Source organism: Typha latifolia, chromosome 4 (assembly GCF_019914945.1).
Source record: "Typha latifolia isolate L0001 chromosome 4, TyphaL0001v2, whole genome shotgun sequence".
NCBI classification, from domain to species: Eukaryota; Viridiplantae; Streptophyta; class Magnoliopsida; order Poales; family Typhaceae; genus Typha; species Typha latifolia.
The window spans coordinates 3729822-3747000 of NC_133089.1; the positions used below are offsets into that span (position 1 = coordinate 3729822).

The following is a 17179-nucleotide window of genomic DNA, read 5'->3' on the forward strand; positions in this document are numbered from 1 at the left end:
ATAAATAGACTGCTTGAATGCCACAAGCAGCAATGATGCATAAGACCGTCTCAATCGCTAATTGAAAGCAGTCGAGCTTCTATATGATATTTGTAGTTCGGTGGGTCTTCCCTCGTTATTATTAGCCATCACTAGTTTTCACTGAAGTTAGAGAAGTGGATTCGTTCGGGACGAATATGCTTTCATCTTTCTTTTTCTTTCTCTACAACTAAGATCTTCTCAAAATTTCAAAATCGAAAGCCCCTAAAACTTCTATTTTCACGACAAATACGCTTGCTATGATAAGAGATCATAGCAATTATATGGCTTAGTTAAAGGGCTATTAAGAGATTGTTAGTGATGAGATAAATGATTAGTGGGATTTATATCTAAAGTTGGATTTGAGAGAGGAGAAATAGCGAGGTTGGTGGTAATGATAAGATTTATATCTATGTTTGAGTTTGGGAGAGGAGAAGAATTAGAGGAATTAATGATGATGACTACGGCAGCGATTATATTTAATGTCAGAGTTTGGGAGAAATAGAGATTATTTTTTAGGAGCAAAAAAAACAAGGCTGACGATTTGGGTCAAACATGAGAGAAATTTTTCGTTAAGGCCTTATTTATTTTAAATATAAAGATTTTTTAAACTAGTTTAGAAACTATAAACTGCTTTAGTAATTAAATATTTTTTATATCTAATTAGATTTATTATTAAAAAAATTAAGATTAATTAATTGAGTTTACGATTTAGTCTTAAACCAAACAATGCCTCAGACTTTCTGATAGTACACTGTCGAATAATATATAAAAATAAATAAAAAATAAAAAAGTGAGTGAAAATCACCTAAAAACAAGGGGTCAAATCACAATTATTCACCTACTGTTCTCCGCATGCACGGTACTTTAGGGCGAATAATATCGCTGGCCCACCTATGAATACGATGAATATGATAGAATTTTTTAAAAAAAAATCAAAATATGAGAGTAGATAATTTAAAAATTCAACCACGAAACCGACACCACCGTCATTGCTCAGCTGTCCTGAGACATCGGAGTTAATCTTAGTGACACCTAGAGGTGAAAATGTCTCGTCTGCCAGCCTTTCGGTGAAGTTGTTGACTGATTTCTCAATCCCAATCTTATCAAAGTTTGTTTCGTGGCGTCCCAATCATTCAAATTGAATAGGCTATAATAACTTTAAACATAATCTCCATCCAACTGATCTCAATCATAAGTTAACCAATTACTATCCAGTGAAAAAATGAGATTAAAATTTTCGACAATGACCTCAACGACATAATGCTAAAGATTAAATAAATGCTACACATTCTCCTCGTGTCGACGGTCGCCTTAGAAAATTATTACGACAACATCCAAGCCAACCAAACTTTTTTATTTTTTAATTTATTTTATTGAGCTGATAGGACGGATACCAACGTAGATTTGTCATAAATATACCACATGGGGATTGCATTCATGGCGGATACATAATTTTTAAACACAACATAGTAAGTCCTTATTGAATGGAAGACTACGACTCCAGCAGACCCACACTAGTAATTTAAAGGCGCTTGCGTCTTATTAATAATTACTCAGTACCAGCTTGTCCACCACATTGCCCACGGTGATCTCTCCGACGCGTGGAACGAGCGTGACCACCAACTTGTCGGCGTCGTCCGCCTCGATGTCCTCCAGAATGGACGTGAGCCCGAGCTTCAAGTTGGTCTTCTTCTTCATCTTCCCTTTCTCGTTCATCGAGTGCGGGAGCTTCACGAAACTTCCGGCGAAATCACCGTAGTCCGGCCCGGCCAAGTCGCCGTACGGGGTAGCTACGTAGACGTCGAACCGCGCCGGACCGGAGGAAGTGACGACGATGTCCTTCACCTGCAGCACCTCCACCTTGTCCTGCTTCTCCGCTTTCTTCCGGTTCTTCTTGGGCCGGGACACGAGCACACGTAGCGGGCTCGTGCCAAGCTCACGTGGCTGGGATCCGAACTCGCCGACCCGCACGAGGGACAGCTCCGTCGTGCTCTTCTCCTTCGTCTCCGCCTTCTTCTTTATTGACACCCTGCCCATCCACGGGATTGGCACCTCCTCATACGTGTACCGTAACTTGGTCGTGCTCAGCGCATCCTTTATCTGCCAAACTAAGTAGTGTTAATTAAAAAGACTGATTTAATTTTATATTCAAATATTTCTCCTGGCACCAATTATTATATCTTTCAAATACACCAACCTCAGCAAGACGACAGAATGTTTTCAATATGGATATCAGTAAATCTAGTGAACAAAAAAAAAAAAAAAAAAAGGAGAAAAGTTTTACGTGCAAAACTTAATTAATTTATTTTGTCTCATTTCAGCCATATAGTTTTTAAGTACATAAAGTAATATATGTATATATATATATTTGTAGAGTGATGTAGTCCGTACGTACCTTGACCTGGACGACCTTCTCGTCCTCGTCGTAGAAGAGGAAGGAGGATTCGAGCCAGTCGGGATCATTGAACTCTAACTTGTTCCCTCGGAACCCGCGGTAGAGGTGCCACAGCCTGTCCACGTTGGCGTGGAGGCAGAAGAAGACGGAGTCCCTCGCCGCCGTAGCGAAGCTCCCCATGTCGGTGTGCGGGCTCTCCGCCGGCCCCACCCACTGGTGCAGCGCGTTGTGTATCGTCTCCAACCCCCCCGTCCCCTTCTCGCTTTCCTCCCCGGCCCTGAGCGGATCCCCCATGAACAGCTCGGGCAACTGCAAGCTATCCTTGAAGGTCTTGCTCATGTACGACAGGTTGGCCTGCACCAGATCCTTCCCGGTCTCCCCGGTGCCCGCCGTGTTTGCGTACCCGTACTTGTAGTCCACGATCGCCGGGTAGTAGTGGCTCTTGTCGCGTTTATCGTTGTAGATAGATGAAGTGGGGTCCATCGTGAAGATCTCCGGGAGGTTCATCCCGTCCTCGGCGTCGAAGTTCCAGTACGGCAGGGCAAAGGTGTCGTCGTCGATGAGCTTCCCGAGGATCCGCTCGTAGAAGTGGAGGTAGTACCGGTGCCACGGCAGGAAGAACCAGCTGTAGTGTACCTGCACGTTCGCATTCGGGTACCCCACCTGTTGAATTTATAGTATGGTATTAAAACGAGCTTATAGTAACTTTGTTTATTTTTTTCTTCCAAAATTAAAAATAAGGAAATAAAATAAAATAAAATGTGAAGATAATTAACCTGATCATAGGCCTCGTTGCAGTAGGCGCAGTGGATCAGCGCTTGCTGGCAGTAGTTCCAGGGATGGTTCTCCGGCAGTTCCTTCATCTTCTTCACCGCTTCCTTGTACTTGGCCATGTACTCCTCGTCCGACTTCACGAGGTGAGCTGGCCGCCGCACCCGCAGCGGCGTCGCGGGGAATTCGTAGTCGTACACCGTCGCGCTGCTGTACGGCGGGCAGCACTTTAGCTCGCTGCCGAGGCCCAGGGCGTTCGCGTCGTGGCACTTGGAGAGGTCCGGAGGTGTCACCGGCGCTGCGAGCACCATTTTACTCGACGACGCCGTGGCCGTCGCTGCCGCGCCACCCAGCGCGAGCAGCACGTTGCGACGGTCGAGGATCAGACCGTCGCCGCCGCCGCCGCCGCCCTGAGATTGACGACATGTCACGGGGGCAGGCACGAGGCGGAGGCGGCGCTCACGGGAGCGCTGCTCCTGTTGGAGAGGGCATGCAGAGGATCCGATGGTTCTCAGAAACCCCACTTGGGACGACATTCTTTTCTTTTCAGTTAATTTATCAACCAATTTAATCTTTCTCTTTCAAATTTTTTGCAGAGGAGAAGGAGGAGCTAGCTTCTTGAAGATGTGAAGCAAGTCACTACTCCACGGCATTGTGCTCTATATATAGGTAGCCATTTCGGCACCTAACTACTCCAACACAACAAACTAATTATCACTATGTATTACTCTAACCCTGTGAATTATTTGATTGTATCATTAAGATTCCTCCATTATAAATCTTGTTGGGAAAAAATATCTAAAAATTAAATAACTAATTATATAGTATAAAATATACTCTTACTTTATTTTCTCCTCCTTTTTGTTATAAGTAAATTATTGAAAGAATTAAACAGAGATCGATTTAGCCACTAAAAAACAAGATGGAATGTCTCGAAGGAAAATGGAGCATTTTGTTCATCTATTAAATTGGTTAAATTTTTAAGAATATTGGCGGAGGGATTTTAATTAACCAAAAGAAAAAGAAAAAAAAAGAATAGACATATGTTATGCATGATAAATTTAATCTGTGGATAGATAAAAATAATGTCGATCTGGCACTAACCACCAAAATAATTTATGCCGTGGTAGGTAGGCAGAGAAGCAAATTTCCTCTCCCCCATCCTCTTTCCATCAACTCACTGAGAAAGCTACCACGTACGCAGTTTTTAGATATAGAAAGTGTTAAACATGGTACAAAGATCATATCAGGATTCAGAACCAGTGAAACCAACCCTAGCAATTAATGAACTTGATATGAATTCATGAGGTCAGTATTTTTACAAGCATTCACTATCTTTTTTATATATTAAATGTCTACTATTGCCACACAAGACATAACGTTCCCATAAGTAAAATGAGGCTGAATAAATTATAGAATATACTGTGCTTTGTTTTTATTATCTTTCATAATTTAGAAAAATGTGGTATAAACTATAATTTTGATGTTTAACTTTTATTCTTAAATAAGAAATTATATTATAAAATTAAGAAGAAAAAAAAACAAACATTCCGAAAGGAACATATACTCGTAGATTTTGCTTTTAATATTTTACAAATATTATGAGTTTATTTTTACCAAACAATATATTAATAGAATATAGAATATTTTTGTTACTTTTAAAAACATTCTTATAATTAAAATTAGCATTTCTTATATTTATATTTATATTTATAATTAAGTTAACTTATTCATACCGCAAATATCCGTTAAGAGGTAAAATGGTGAGATATTGGTAGTGTGAATACTAATAATATGGTAAAAATAAAAGCTGAATTCGAAATCACGAGTTCCACGCCTACAAACACATTAAATCTACTAGGTAAAAGTCGACTTCACTTGAGAATATGAGTCGGTGCTAGGACTGGATAGGAGAGCAGTCTAGAGAAATTAAGGAGTGAGGGCCACATGGAGTGAGTAGGTATGCAATGCAAGGGATGCAAGAAAATATTAATCAACAGTAGATTTTTTTAAAATAAATATTTGGTGACTCAGTGCTTGATCAAGAAATGAGCAGATAGGTGGGTGGAAAAGTAGGATTCCAAGTTATAGCAGCAAATTTGCACTAAACAATAGGAGATTGATGATAGTCGAACAAAAGAGAGTAATTAGATTCGCCCTCAAACTAATTACCAACTGGGGGAAATTTTTACTGCAACAATATCTAAAATACTGAATTAATTAATATTTTATAATTTTACTCATTCGATTGATTAGTTTGACATTTTTCTATTATGATAAATGCTGAATTAATTAGCGTTTTATTTATAAGAATCTTTTTAAGTTAGTGTTTCAACTATCTAAGTTAACACTTTATTTTTATATTAAAAGCACTTACCTTAGTAGCGTTTCCTCTCGGATAAAACGCTTATGAGTTCAGATTTTTTTTTTTTATAGGGCTACAATAATAATGGATCCCTTTTAGTAATAAGTTTGAAGAGCCATCTATACTGATAAAAAAATATTTGGAACAGAACTAGTTTGGTCAAAAACTCAAAACAAAAGAACAGTAAAGATAGCAAAAGTGAAAGAGAAGATGCTGCTTCGTTAGAGAAATAAAAGAAAATAAACATCTGAGAGATGCCAAGAGTCTGTAATACAAGGTAACTGTGATGATTGCCAGTTATAATGGTTAAAAATATCCAAAATCCAAGACATAGCAGCATAATTGCATACAACTGCTACATCATCCTCCAGCAGGAAACTCCCTCTGTGCTCTCTGTCTCGCGGCAAAAGAAATTCTCTCACTAAAAAACCTTAACTTGTTAGAGATTCCCCCAACGCTGAACAACTAAAAGCATTTGTAAAAAGTAAAACAAAAGGAAAAAGAAAACGAAGCAACTAGGGGCAGTGAGCATCCTTCCTCAACTAACTACTTTCTGTTTGCTTTCCTCGGTGATTCTCTGTAGCTCTTTCTGGCCAGCAGATATTAGGCCCTTCACAGTGTCAAAGGCAGTCAGCTTAATGCTGCAAAAGAACAATGACTCACTGATGAGTGAAAAGGATTGAACAGAAAATCTAGTTCAGGATGCAGACTCACAACAACGCCAATAACAACTGTTAAATAGTAAAAATTGAATTCCATGTTGCAAGATTAAATCGACCTGCTATTTGGCAGACTTTTCAATGCATTGGGTACAAAACCTCTGTATAATCCAATTAACCCATCACGCTCCACAATACCTGCATTGAATTCAGAAGAAGGGGGAAAAATAATGCAGCAAGGCGACTTACATTTGACAGATAGAAAGGTCATTCTGTTGAATAGCCGTATGATAATTTAACAACTAGCTCAAATCATAATAAACAGAAGAATTGATGACTTAAATATAGGGAATGCACTAGTTACCACAAAATCAACTCCTATTTAGCCTGGGATATTGTACTACTTGGTTATGCAAGAACACCGACTTGATTCCTGAAAGTCACCAAGCTAACTTTCATGTTTCAAGGCAAATGGAGGGATGTAACTTCAATAAAATCAATTAAGACAAAGGCTAAAGCAAATCCATCCTTTAAAGCTTGCATTAGAACCCAACAGGCTTTGAGTTAGAATTTCCCAAAACTGATCCCACTAAAATCCAATCTGTTCTTGCTATTAACTAAGCCAAACTCAAACTAATACCGGATCAAGTCTGAAAATTCTACCGGCAATCAACAAGGATGATATACAGTACGCAAAGGGCCATATGTAATGTTTGTTTAGAAGCAGTGATATAAATTAAATATGGAGACAAAAACAATAAAAAAAGAAGATACATGGATTCATCTATATAAATGAGGTTTGACTTATATTGCGTCTACTTGACCAAGATATCAAACCTTCAAGTAATGGGTTGCTGAATAGATTCTGGTTGAGCTAGATCCAAGAGGAAGCCTTCGCAGATATCCACTTAGCAAAGCACACGAGTTGACATTCATGTAAACAGAAATATATTGCATCCTATTCTTACTTTCTGTACAGGATACTAGTAGATGTTCTATCCTGTATCTTATTCACTGTATAATTAAAACAACTGCCAAGCCAAGAGATTCTGCCATCCAGAAAGAAATAAGCTCCTCATATGTATTTGCACCTTTAGGTTAATTTTAAGTCCTCTTCAAAATGCATTAGCTTTAACTAATATAGCGCAATTATGTAATCATTTACCCCCAAAGCTTCACCATATTAAAATCCCAATTCAGCTGCATTCAGTTGATTATGTTCAACAGAAGATTTCAAGACATCAAGTCAGAGAGATATTTATAAAATAAAAAGGAATAAAGTCAGTCAACACAAAAGGTAATCAGAATTCAGAAATAATGTTGAATCACAGAGACAGTTGCAAATAACTCTATTTACCTGGAAAAGCATCAAGCACACTATTGTATGGTGAACCTCTCATCTGCATCTGTCTTCTAACAGTGTCCAGCGGATAGCACATAAGTGTAGCTAGTGTTGCTGACACAAGAGCAGTTGCAAGAGATGTCTCTGTTCTCTTTTGATATCTCTCCGGTAGAGATTTCTTCACTCTTTTATGTACAAAAATTGCCATGTGAATTAAATCATGATATCCTTTGCGAAATGTATTTAACAAACATGAAGATTGTAACCTTACAAGTCAAAGATGCAGAAGTTAACAGCAATATAAGGTGCAATTCCAATAAGAGATGGACCAAGACCACCGTAGAAAGATGCAAACCCTTCTTCCCTTAGCATGTTTAATGCAACCTAGAAAAAACGTGGCTCATTCAGTTACGCTTATGGGCAAACAGCAGCCATAAAACAAATGGAGCAATGGTAGCTACCTGAGACATAGTTCTGCTTCCAGGTTCAACTGCAAGCCTCAGCCGGAGAACATCCAATGGATATGTTACCTATTAAACCATGAGTGGAAGAATATAAGAGATGGAAGAACACAAGCTGGAATTTCATCACCCCCTCATACACAAATCAACATCCACCAGCTGAAATGTGAGGTTACAGAGACATGTTAAGTGTGTTATTCAGTCAAACTCACAAGGGTAGAAGTCATCCCAGCACAAGCTCCTGCAAGAAGTCTCCCAATAACAGATAGTTCACCATCCTTTTTCCTAAAAAGTTTCTAGAAAAGGGCAATAACATGTCAGCATTGGAAAATGAATACTTGATTAATATCAACAACAGCCTCAAGTAGTCACCTTGTAAACTTCATAAGAGAAAAGCTGCACAGCACTATATGGAATTATACGGATAACCTGAAATTATGCACAGACAGAACAAAGAAAAAAGAAGAAACTTTAAAGATATTTATTTCAAGCAAAGTTTGGAACATGGCAGATATCACATACCTGGGGTAGATTGCCTTTCCAATAACCCTTCACACCCTCCTCCTTTCCAATTGTTGTAATTGCCTAAAAATGTGTGGTTATAACAGCACACACATCAACAACGATAGTTAAATAATTGCACATACAATGATTATATCCCATTGACATGAGGACAACAGTAACTAGTTACTAAAAGCATCAAGATAAATAATGCAGTTAAGAAAATTAATTTGAAACTGAAGTATCATAAGAGAAAAGGGCATTATGATACATTTGCCTAGCGATCAATTACAACAAAAAAGGTGCTCATAGAAAACCAAACTCAAATTTAAGTATACACAACAACTTATTGGACCTTCATGTGTGGTTGCTAAAACATTGCAAGTAACAGACAAGTAATTGATGATAATTAGTTGTCACTATCCATGAAAGCTTTCTAGAATTGCTTCGACAATCTGAGGGAACATGTGAAGCAATAAGATTGCTAGCTGGTTCTTAGCTTAACAGACAGTAACGTCAGTTAGTGTGAGCTAAAGTTTTTCTTATTATTCAACAACATGCCAATCCTCTGAGAACTTATCTGCACATGACATTGAGAATTTTTACATGTCCTAATCTTGTTTCAATAATTTTATGGGTTTCTTGTTCAAGCACATATTGAGGTCTCAATGTTATAGTCATGTCCCAAATACTTGGATTGTGTGCCTTAGTAAATCAATCCAGTAAATATTGGTATATCAGCAACCTGCTGATGTTTCAAATTCATAAATTCGCATTATTTAATTCAACTTCTTCAGATGCAATCTGCTCTGTGTCCGGCGGGAATTTTAATTGCACGATGAACCTTTTGTTGGGATAATTCTTTGATGGGTAATGACCTTCCATTCCCATGTTATCTTCTTAGATTCTCCTATTTAATTCTTCACTGTCAAAGATTCCACTTGGCAGATAACATAACTACTTTACTGGTCAAGATTCCTCAGAAAGCCAGCCCTCTGAACATTTGAATAATCTTGATAAGGAATAAAAGGATAAATCTCAAACTAATAAACTACCTAAATAAAATAATCAGTGTTAGATACTATTAGCAACAGCAATAGAAACAGCTTCATACCAAATTTATAATCCTTGGACCACGTTCTGGTATTTGTCCACTTGTCCATATATATATATTAGAAATATCTAACCTACCTACTCAACTTGTCAGACAATGAAATACTGCTGTACGTATTTAAGATGGCATGAAGAGAAGGAAAAAATTCTTCATTATGATCTTGTTCATCTAAAAAGAATTGGAGGTAACGCCGACGTCTAATTTTTCAGAGTATTAATTAATGAGCAACGCAAAAAGTATTAAACAGAAGTATCAAGAAATAAGAACAAATTTGTGTTGCTACCTCAACGAAACCAACTTTCTCCTTCGCACCTACTCCTTGCACGACCCGAACGCCATGCGTCTGCAATGAAACAAGCAAAAAAGATCAAACTTTGCCTAACATCATTTGAAATTTGTGACCTTTAGGAGAGAACGGCACCTGCATGAGCAGCTTGACGCGGTCGAGAGGGGCGGTGACGGTCTTGGCGGCGGCGCCGGCGACGGCCCCTGCAGAGAAGAGGGCGACACTGTTGGGCACGAGGGCCAGCAAGGCCAAAGGATGCCTCACCAGCTGCTGAAGCGGCGGCAGCGCCGAATCCTCCTTCTCCTTCTCCGCCTCTCTTCGGTCGTGGGAGACGGTGAGGAAAGCCAGTAAGGGGTTTTTCCGGCGGTGGCGCGAGGGAAGCGGAATCCTATCCGGATGCCGCATCACCAAGCCCTCCTCTCCCCTCTTGCTCATTGGAAAATTAGGGTACGGGATAATACGAAAAGGTCACGGGTCGAGCGAGAGAGGGGGGAGAGACGGGAAAGGGGAAGCGAGGCTGCGCGAGGGAGAGCGGAGCGAAGAACTTAGACAGAGTGAATGAGGGACGGAGAGGGATAAGGAGGTTGTTTTAAAAATATAACTCTTTACATCTTAATTAACCTAAAATAGATTAAAATTTAGTAATGTGCGTTATAACGCTCCGATAAAAAAAAACAAAGATCCTAATACCGATGAACGAATTGACCTTCATTATGAGCTAATAAGTCTCCCGTGTGATTAGAAGGTGTGAAGCGATTATTTTCTTTTAAAAATGAGTGCTAAACTTGATTATTATTTTGTCATACAATTTCATCTAGCTAAGAGCATCTTCGTGGCTCTAAATATGGAGCCAAAAATGGAGCAAGAGCTCGATGCACTACAACGCACCGGGCTCCATATATATTAAAATAATAATATAATATATATTATTATATTAACTATTTTAAATTACCTAATAGGTCATCTTAGTGTTATTATTTTTTAATAAAAAAATATATGGTTAGAAAACTCTTATCGAGATTTTTAAAATAAGACTAATATTTAATAATTTCAGAAGTATTTTAAATTATTAATTTTTTAATTAAACGCATCAAAGTTATATTACACGAAATAAACATCGAAATAAGCATTACATGTCATTAATTAAAAATATCAAAATTACATTACATAAAATAAGTAGAAATTAACCAAACATAATAAAAATAATAGATGTTTAATATTCTGGTAAGTCATTTTCGTAGCCACCCGTTCCGGTTCTGATTTTATTTTTAATATATTTTATATTTGATATATTTCATATCTAATATATTTAAATATTGAATATTTACATTGGGAATCATTTTAAGTAATTATATTTTAGGACACATAATTTATTAAACTCATTTTTATAAATAATAAAAAGTTTAAAATTTAAAATTTAAATTAACTTAAAATTAATTTAATATTATACTCATTTTAAAGGCCTTTCCAATGGTATCATTTTTGTTAAAAACTAATTAGTAAAACTAATTATATACTCAGTTTAACTAACTAAATTATTTAGTAAAGAATACAAATAGAATTAAAATTATTGGGTAATTTTGATATTTTAAAAGTTTAAAATTACAAATAGAGTTGGGCTCCATTTTCATGGTGAGGCTCCAAATTTGGAGCCCCACTATTACTAGCTTTAAATTTGAAGCTAGCTCTAGAGCCCCATTAGAGTTCAACTAGGCTCCAAATTTAGATTTTGGAGCTCGGTTGGAGTTGCTCTAATATGTGAGAATATTATTTTAATAGTCATCATATTTATTAGAGACATTTTGGGAATAGTTTTATGTATGAGTCTTGTTTAGTCATATATAAGTAAGTCATTGTATATATCAAGAAAACTCAGCGTTATCTTCTTTATTTTGATGTCATCTTAGAAAACAAGAGAATTTGGAAGATAACTTATATTAGAATTTTGCTAGATAGAAGGTGGGTACTATTCTGCCTCTAACCTCTCGTGTAAGCTTGTCTTGTAAATTTGGTAACTTTCTATTTGTGAAGACTAGACACTATTAAATTTATACATTGGTTATTATCTCTTAGGTGAAAATTATAATCTATATGCATTGTGATTATTTTGGTGCTTTATTATGAGATTATTTTCTCCGTTATTATCTCTATTTGAGGTTGTGCGATTTTGGACGTGTAAAAAATATTGAGTGTTTACACTTCGAAGAAAAAAAGTTCTTGGATTAGAGAACAACGATATCTCTTCATTTTTCGCCTGAATTCTATAGTAAGTAGGCATTTACCATCTCTTGCCTATATAAAGATGCTATAAAAACAAAGTCTACCCATTTTGACTACTTATTAGAAACCAGCACCAAAGTGAAGTAATTCATGTTGTAGCATAATTAGCCAAACTACCAGTATCTAGTGGAGGATTCATGCCCTATAAACAAAATCATAAGGTAAAGCAATTAATAGGAGCTAATAGATGTACTTGGCCCAGAGCATGCGTGGCTCATGAGAACTTGCCCTTAAATAATTGATTGCCATTGACAGTGCATTCCAGCGTATAAATAAGAGATAGAGACATCATTTAGGCGACAGCACTGTAGCCAGGTAAGAGTGGGCTAAGCCCGCCTAGACCTTAGTTTTGCCCAGAGAAGTTTGAATCGCCGAGCCAGATGGCCCACAGGCTCAAACCTCACCCCACGACCGTGCCGAAACCCCGTCGTTCTGATCTAAATCCACCCTTTCGGTGGTTCTCTTCTTGCTCGCTTCCGAATGTTGCCGTCCGCCCCCGTAGTTCCTGCTCCCCCACCTCCGCCCGCATACCATCGTCTCTATGAGTTCGCCAAGACCGCCCTCATCAATATCTTCGTCTTCCCTTATGCTACGGTCTTTACTTCCCACTTCGCCATCTCTATCTCGCTCGCTCTCGGCTTAATTTTTCTTTCTCTTTAGGTTTGCGATTTGTATTGCGGCGGCTTAGCGTGCACAGACAAGTGGGACGATACCCAAATTGGTCACTACATCGGAATCGGTTCGACTCTCTTTCTCTCCATTCTCCTGCTCTCTCTTCTTTCTTTTTTAGGGTTTGATCTAGTTTTTCCCAAATTCCATGGCAGATGCCGCTGCGTCCGGCATTAGCGAAGCTCGCGAGTTATGGGAGAACCAGAAGAAGCCGTATACCGCTGAGTTCTGCGAGTTGGATCCTTGCACTGTAAGTTCAGATAAAACCATCTTCTTCTTCGCGCAAAGTCACATTTTTTAAGTTGTTCTTGAATCTAAATAGTTCGGTTACATGCCTCAGGAGGATTTAGAGAGTCATTTGCAAGATAAGGGCATCCCCGCAGATATTTGTTGCTGTTTGCATCATTTGCAGGCAAGTTGGTTTTTACTATTTTACTTAATTCATTAATTTTCATGGCATTCATCCAATTGAAGTTTGAAAGTTTCTGCCCAGTCCTCTTTCCAAAGTGAGGAGAGAGCAAGGAGCTTTCTGCGGAATGTAGCGGCTCTGCTCAAACCTGGAGGATATTTCTTTGGAGTAACTATTGACTCATCTACTATATGGTATATATTTTTGGAATATACATAAATCTCATTTAGTATGTGCACTTTGTCCTATCTTTAGAGATAGATATGCATAAAGATCCTGAATTCAATTGCTTTATGTGTTGAATAATTTCATCTGCGCAGCTTGAGCAATCAGTGTTTAGTCTTATGATGAAATATGTGTTTCTGGGACTTCAAGTTAAGTCAAAGTTGGTAAGGATTTTAAGATGCTAGTGTGGATAAGGAATACTTGTGTTCTGATTATTAGTTCTCTCATCAATAGGTGGATTTCATTATCCTGTAACATGTGTATTCTAGTATATAGTGTCATATGCATCAGTTACATTCTCTTTAGTTAAGAGACCGCTGCGGCTGGTGATTTGTAGAATATTTATCAGTTGTAATCATTTTCTGACCTTTGCCTTAAAGTTTTTCACTTCTTTGACAGCTAAGTTGTTACGATCAGATACTTCTGGGATTTTACATGCTAGAGAAGAACTTATTTGGAATAATTGACAGTCTTTTCCCTTTTGTATTATGTAACCCTGGATTAGCCATTACATTAGAAGCTTTCTATTATTCTATTCTTATTATCCAAGGCTACCAAACTGTTGCTAACTTTTCAGGACAAAATATCAGAAGAATGTTGAGGCTTCGCATAACAAAGGAAGTGGTCTGAAACCAAATGCAGTTACTAATTGCATCCGTTCAGAGAATTATGTTATTACTTTTGAAGTTGAAGAAGAGAAGTATGGAGAAACTCAGCTGGTTTCGTTTCACTTTAAACATATTTTGCACTCTCTGAACTATTTTGTGCAAACATTTTCAGGTTTCCGTTTTTTGGAAAGAAATATCAGCTGAAATTCGCCAATGATTTAACACCTGAGACTCATTGCTTAGTCCACTTCCCAAGCCTTATTAGGTAGTAATGCACATTCCAGTTTTGTTGCTTATGTAGCAGTTTTATTTTTATCGAAACTTCAGGGAAATGGATCTAACAGTGATTGAACATGTTGATCAGATTAGCTAGAGAAGCAGGTCTTGAATACGTGGAAATTCAGAATTTAACTGAGTTTTATGATGACAATAGGTACGTCTTCTCCACTTTTACTTCTAGGTCTTTTACTTAAACCATTAATGTTCTTCTGTTGATTCTTGATTCTTCCATTTTCCAATTTTATATCTTAGGTTGACTGCTGAGAGGTAGACTGCAATCTCAATGGAGGAAGTAATTTGATTGTATAGAACTACCACAGCCATTGTAGTAGATCTTGTTCTGAGAAAGACTTTGATTGCTTATCTGCGAGTAGGGCCATTATTGTAGATCCAACCAACATATCTGGCCATCAGTGTAATTAAGCTAGTGCCACTAACTGCTTTTAAATAATAACGATATTTAAAAAGAAAAATCAAAGAAGCTTCAACTATGTTTTATTCACACCAAGCAGTTGAAGCATATTGCTTTAAAGATTTTACATTTATTTCTTTGGGGGAAGTTTGACTTTTATTCTATTGAATCTAAACATGTCCGTAGAACACAATTTGCTGGAATGCTCTCTAGTTATGGTGCAAATTTGGTGGATCTTCGTGGAAGGCTGCTTCCACGTTCATTTGATATTTTAGGTGATTTGATTTTCTTCCCCAGTTGACATTTGTCAAATTCTTGTTTCTTTCCCTGTATTGACTATTGAAGTTTGTTGCAGGTTTATATTCTATATTTGTATTTCAGAAGCCTGACCCAGATGCCAACCCACCCATCATTACACCAATGTTGCAGGATGGAAACCATACCCATGAAGAAGCAAGTGTATCTTACTTTTAGTACTACAACTTTTTGACATTTTATTATTTCTTAAGCTTATCCTTCTGTCCATCTGGTGTGTATTCTTGTTGGTAGCATGAATGGCTAGGGGGTAACTGGAGGCAGCAGCCACCATTGGAGGAAGAGAGAAATGGGTATGCTGACACTGCAGTTGGTCTCAGCAGTATTCCGATGGAACATGACAAAGGCATTTTGGGCCCTGGGCCAGCAGATCTGAGGTTCTCAGACCCATTTTAGGCTGCTTGAGGTCTGAGAAAGGCAGGTACATGTTTGTCAGGATAGCCGGTATATCTGAAATTCTGAATTCACTTTGTTGCTTCCTTTATGGATAATATCATAACAGTTGCCCAACAGAACACATTGTGTCCAAGTGTGGAAATGTTCTAATACTTGTGATTTATGAATTATGTTTAGCTGCATGCAGAGTCTAGATTGAGGCTATAATAGATGTTCTGTTATGTTTCCGTGGTTTGAGAATCTCTGGCAAGTATTAAGTCACACAAGTCAATGAATGGAATGTGGCTTGCTGCTTCTATGTTCGTCTAACCTTATTAATAAATGATGTTGGTAGATGATTTCTACTTAGTTATTCTCCGTCCTATTGGCTACTATGGTGGAAGCTACTCTCCTTGTTCCTACAACCATGAAATGGTTTAGTTGGTCAGTTTTTTGTAGCTTCTCCGTTGACTGTTTCAGCACAAAACCTTTCTTTGACTGATTCTCTTCTAACTGCCTGATTCCCAGTGTCTCCTTGATCTTCATATTCAGTCTTTTCAGCTGCTGAAAGCAAGTCTTGCTCTCCGAAACGCAAATGTCTGTCTGGAGGATCTGATCTATCATATTATTAGCTTGTGGCAATGAATTGAAAATGTGCCAGAATGAGGGCTTGGCTTTACTTCAATCCCTGAATCTATCATATTAATGCCCAACCATCTTTCTCCCAGATTGGGCCTTCCTGAGATTAAATGGCATAAAACCAATTGAGCTTGCTGCTTCTTGATCAAATATTTAGGCTGGAAAGTATGTTAAGCCATTTGAGGATTATTGTAAATGTCATCACAATAGGATGAGAATAAGCTGTTGCTAATTCTTTCTTACCAGAATCTTTTTGCTCCTTTTCTGGTATGTCTCTTTTCTTATACTCTTTTGCGTCTTGCAGGCTGAAGTGGAGATAAGATGTAAGTGGACTTCTGCAGAATACTTTCGGAGGGTTTTGATAGATGTGATGGGCATTGAAGAAGTGCCAGATGGAAGGATGCCCCAATTGCTCTTTGGTTTGTTTCCTTAATTGTTGAATTCTGGCGTATGCATTGACAGGCTATCCTCAGCATGCTGATGAGCCCTAGGAAAGAGACATGACTGGGTTTCATTTGGCAGATTTGCCAAGGATTAACAGATGCTACGACTCAGCTGTAGGTCTAGAGTTGTGGTGAACTACCTGAGATGAAACAACTACGTAAATATTGGTTGAGATCAGATGGCCATTTCAGATATAAGAAAGATTCAAACTACCATGAAAGATCAATTATTTGATGGGTAAGGACATACTGGCGCAAGAAACATGTTTATCAGATTTTCAAAGTTTATGAATATAGTTCAATTCCTGTCAGAATACAACAGATCCAATTTGAGTTACAAAAGAAATCTTAGAGTGAGTACTTCTTGATAAGGAGTATCTTTATTGTGCACATATTATGTATCATATTGGCTTGCAATAACTTTTTTCTTTTTATTGTTAAAGTACTGATGTTCCAGTTAAGTTGGAGCCACTGAGATTTGAATCGGAGAATATTCGTACATCCAACTCCCAACCATTTGAGCATGATATTATGATAATTATTATTATTATTGTTGTTGTTGTTTTTTTTCCTCCGATAAGAAGCAAAATAGTTAATTTTTAAAAAAGGT

The 17179-nt window shown here is 37.8% G+C and overlaps 3 protein-coding genes across 6 annotated transcripts; 1 reads left to right on the forward strand and 2 right to left on the reverse strand.

Moving 5' to 3' along the window:
• Window positions 1-1424: 1424 nt before the first annotated feature.
• Window positions 1425-4048, reverse strand: LOC140785696 (polyphenol oxidase, chloroplastic-like). Its single transcript, XM_073133659.1, has 3 exons — window positions 3193-4048; window positions 2417-3079; window positions 1425-2121 (listed from the first exon to the last, which is right to left on the reverse strand). The coding sequence occupies exons 1-3, from the start codon at window positions 3721-3723 to the stop codon at window positions 1564-1566; spliced, it is 1752 nt and encodes a 583-aa protein (XP_072989760.1). The 5' UTR covers window positions 3724-4048; the 3' UTR covers window positions 1425-1563.
• Window positions 4049-5751: 1703 nt separating this feature from the next.
• LOC140787739 (thylakoid ADP,ATP carrier protein, chloroplastic-like) lies at window positions 5752-10538 on the reverse strand. The gene is made up of 10 exons (XM_073136833.1): window positions 10051-10538; window positions 9913-9972; window positions 8537-8599; window positions 8387-8443; window positions 8227-8310; window positions 8015-8083; window positions 7825-7937; window positions 7569-7738; window positions 6331-6409; window positions 5752-6193 (listed from the first exon to the last, which is right to left on the reverse strand). Exons 1-10 carry the CDS (start codon window positions 10348-10350, stop codon window positions 6091-6093), a joined length of 1098 nt encoding a protein of 365 aa, XP_072992934.1. The 5' UTR covers window positions 10351-10538; the 3' UTR covers window positions 5752-6090.
• A 1958-nt stretch (window positions 10539-12496) lies between these two features.
• Window positions 12497-17082, forward strand: LOC140787357 (mRNA cap guanine-N(7) methyltransferase 2). 4 transcript variants are annotated; one of them, XM_073136236.1, is made up of 13 exons: window positions 12497-12789; window positions 12856-12934; window positions 13020-13114; window positions 13205-13276; window positions 13358-13467; window positions 14076-14198; window positions 14279-14371; window positions 14471-14539; window positions 14638-14652; window positions 14984-15072; window positions 15153-15256; window positions 15347-15533; window positions 16431-17082. In XM_073136236.1, the coding sequence occupies exons 1-12, from the start codon at window positions 12676-12678 to the stop codon at window positions 15506-15508; spliced, it is 1125 nt and encodes a 374-aa protein (XP_072992337.1). In that variant the 5' UTR covers window positions 12497-12675; the 3' UTR covers window positions 15509-15533; window positions 16431-17082. The 4 variants fall into 4 exon arrangements, with proteins under 4 accessions (XP_072992337.1, XP_072992338.1, XP_072992339.1 ...); XM_073136237.1 differs by having other exon boundaries at window positions 15153-15250; XM_073136238.1 differs by lacking the exon at window positions 14638-14652.
• Window positions 17083-17179: the final 97 nt, after the last annotated feature.

Coding starts and splice junctions, on each gene's coding strand:
- LOC140785696 (XM_073133659.1), bottom strand. CDS start 3,723: ATGTCGTCCCAAGTGGGGTTTCTGAGAACCATCGGATCCTCTGCATGC. Junction 3,080..3,192: donor GCAACGAGGCCTATGATCAG/GTTAATTATCTT, acceptor TAAATTCAACAG/GTGGGGTACCCGAATGCGAA. Junction 2,122..2,416: donor AGAAGGTCGTCCAGGTCAAG/GTACGTACGGAC, acceptor TTAGTTTGGCAG/ATAAAGGATGCGCTGAGCAC.
- LOC140787739 (XM_073136833.1), bottom strand. CDS start 10,350: ATGAGCAAGAGGGGAGAGGAGGGCTTGGTGATGCGGCATCCGGATAGG. Junction 8,444..8,536: donor GGAAAGGCAATCTACCCCAG/GTATGTGATATC, acceptor GCATAATTTCAG/GTTATCCGTATAATTCCATA. Junction 6,410..7,568: donor TGTGCTTGATGCTTTTCCAG/GTAAATAGAGTT, acceptor AATTCAATGCAG/GTATTGTGGAGCGTGATGGG.
- LOC140787357 (XM_073136236.1), top strand. CDS start 12,676: ATGTTGCCGTCCGCCCCCGTAGTTCCTGCTCCCCCACCTCCGCCCGCA. Junction 12,935..13,019: donor TGGTCACTACATCGGAATCG/GTTCGACTCTCT, acceptor ATTCCATGGCAG/ATGCCGCTGCGTCCGGCATT. Junction 13,115..13,204: donor GCGAGTTGGATCCTTGCACT/GTAAGTTCAGAT, acceptor TACATGCCTCAG/GAGGATTTAGAGAGTCATTT.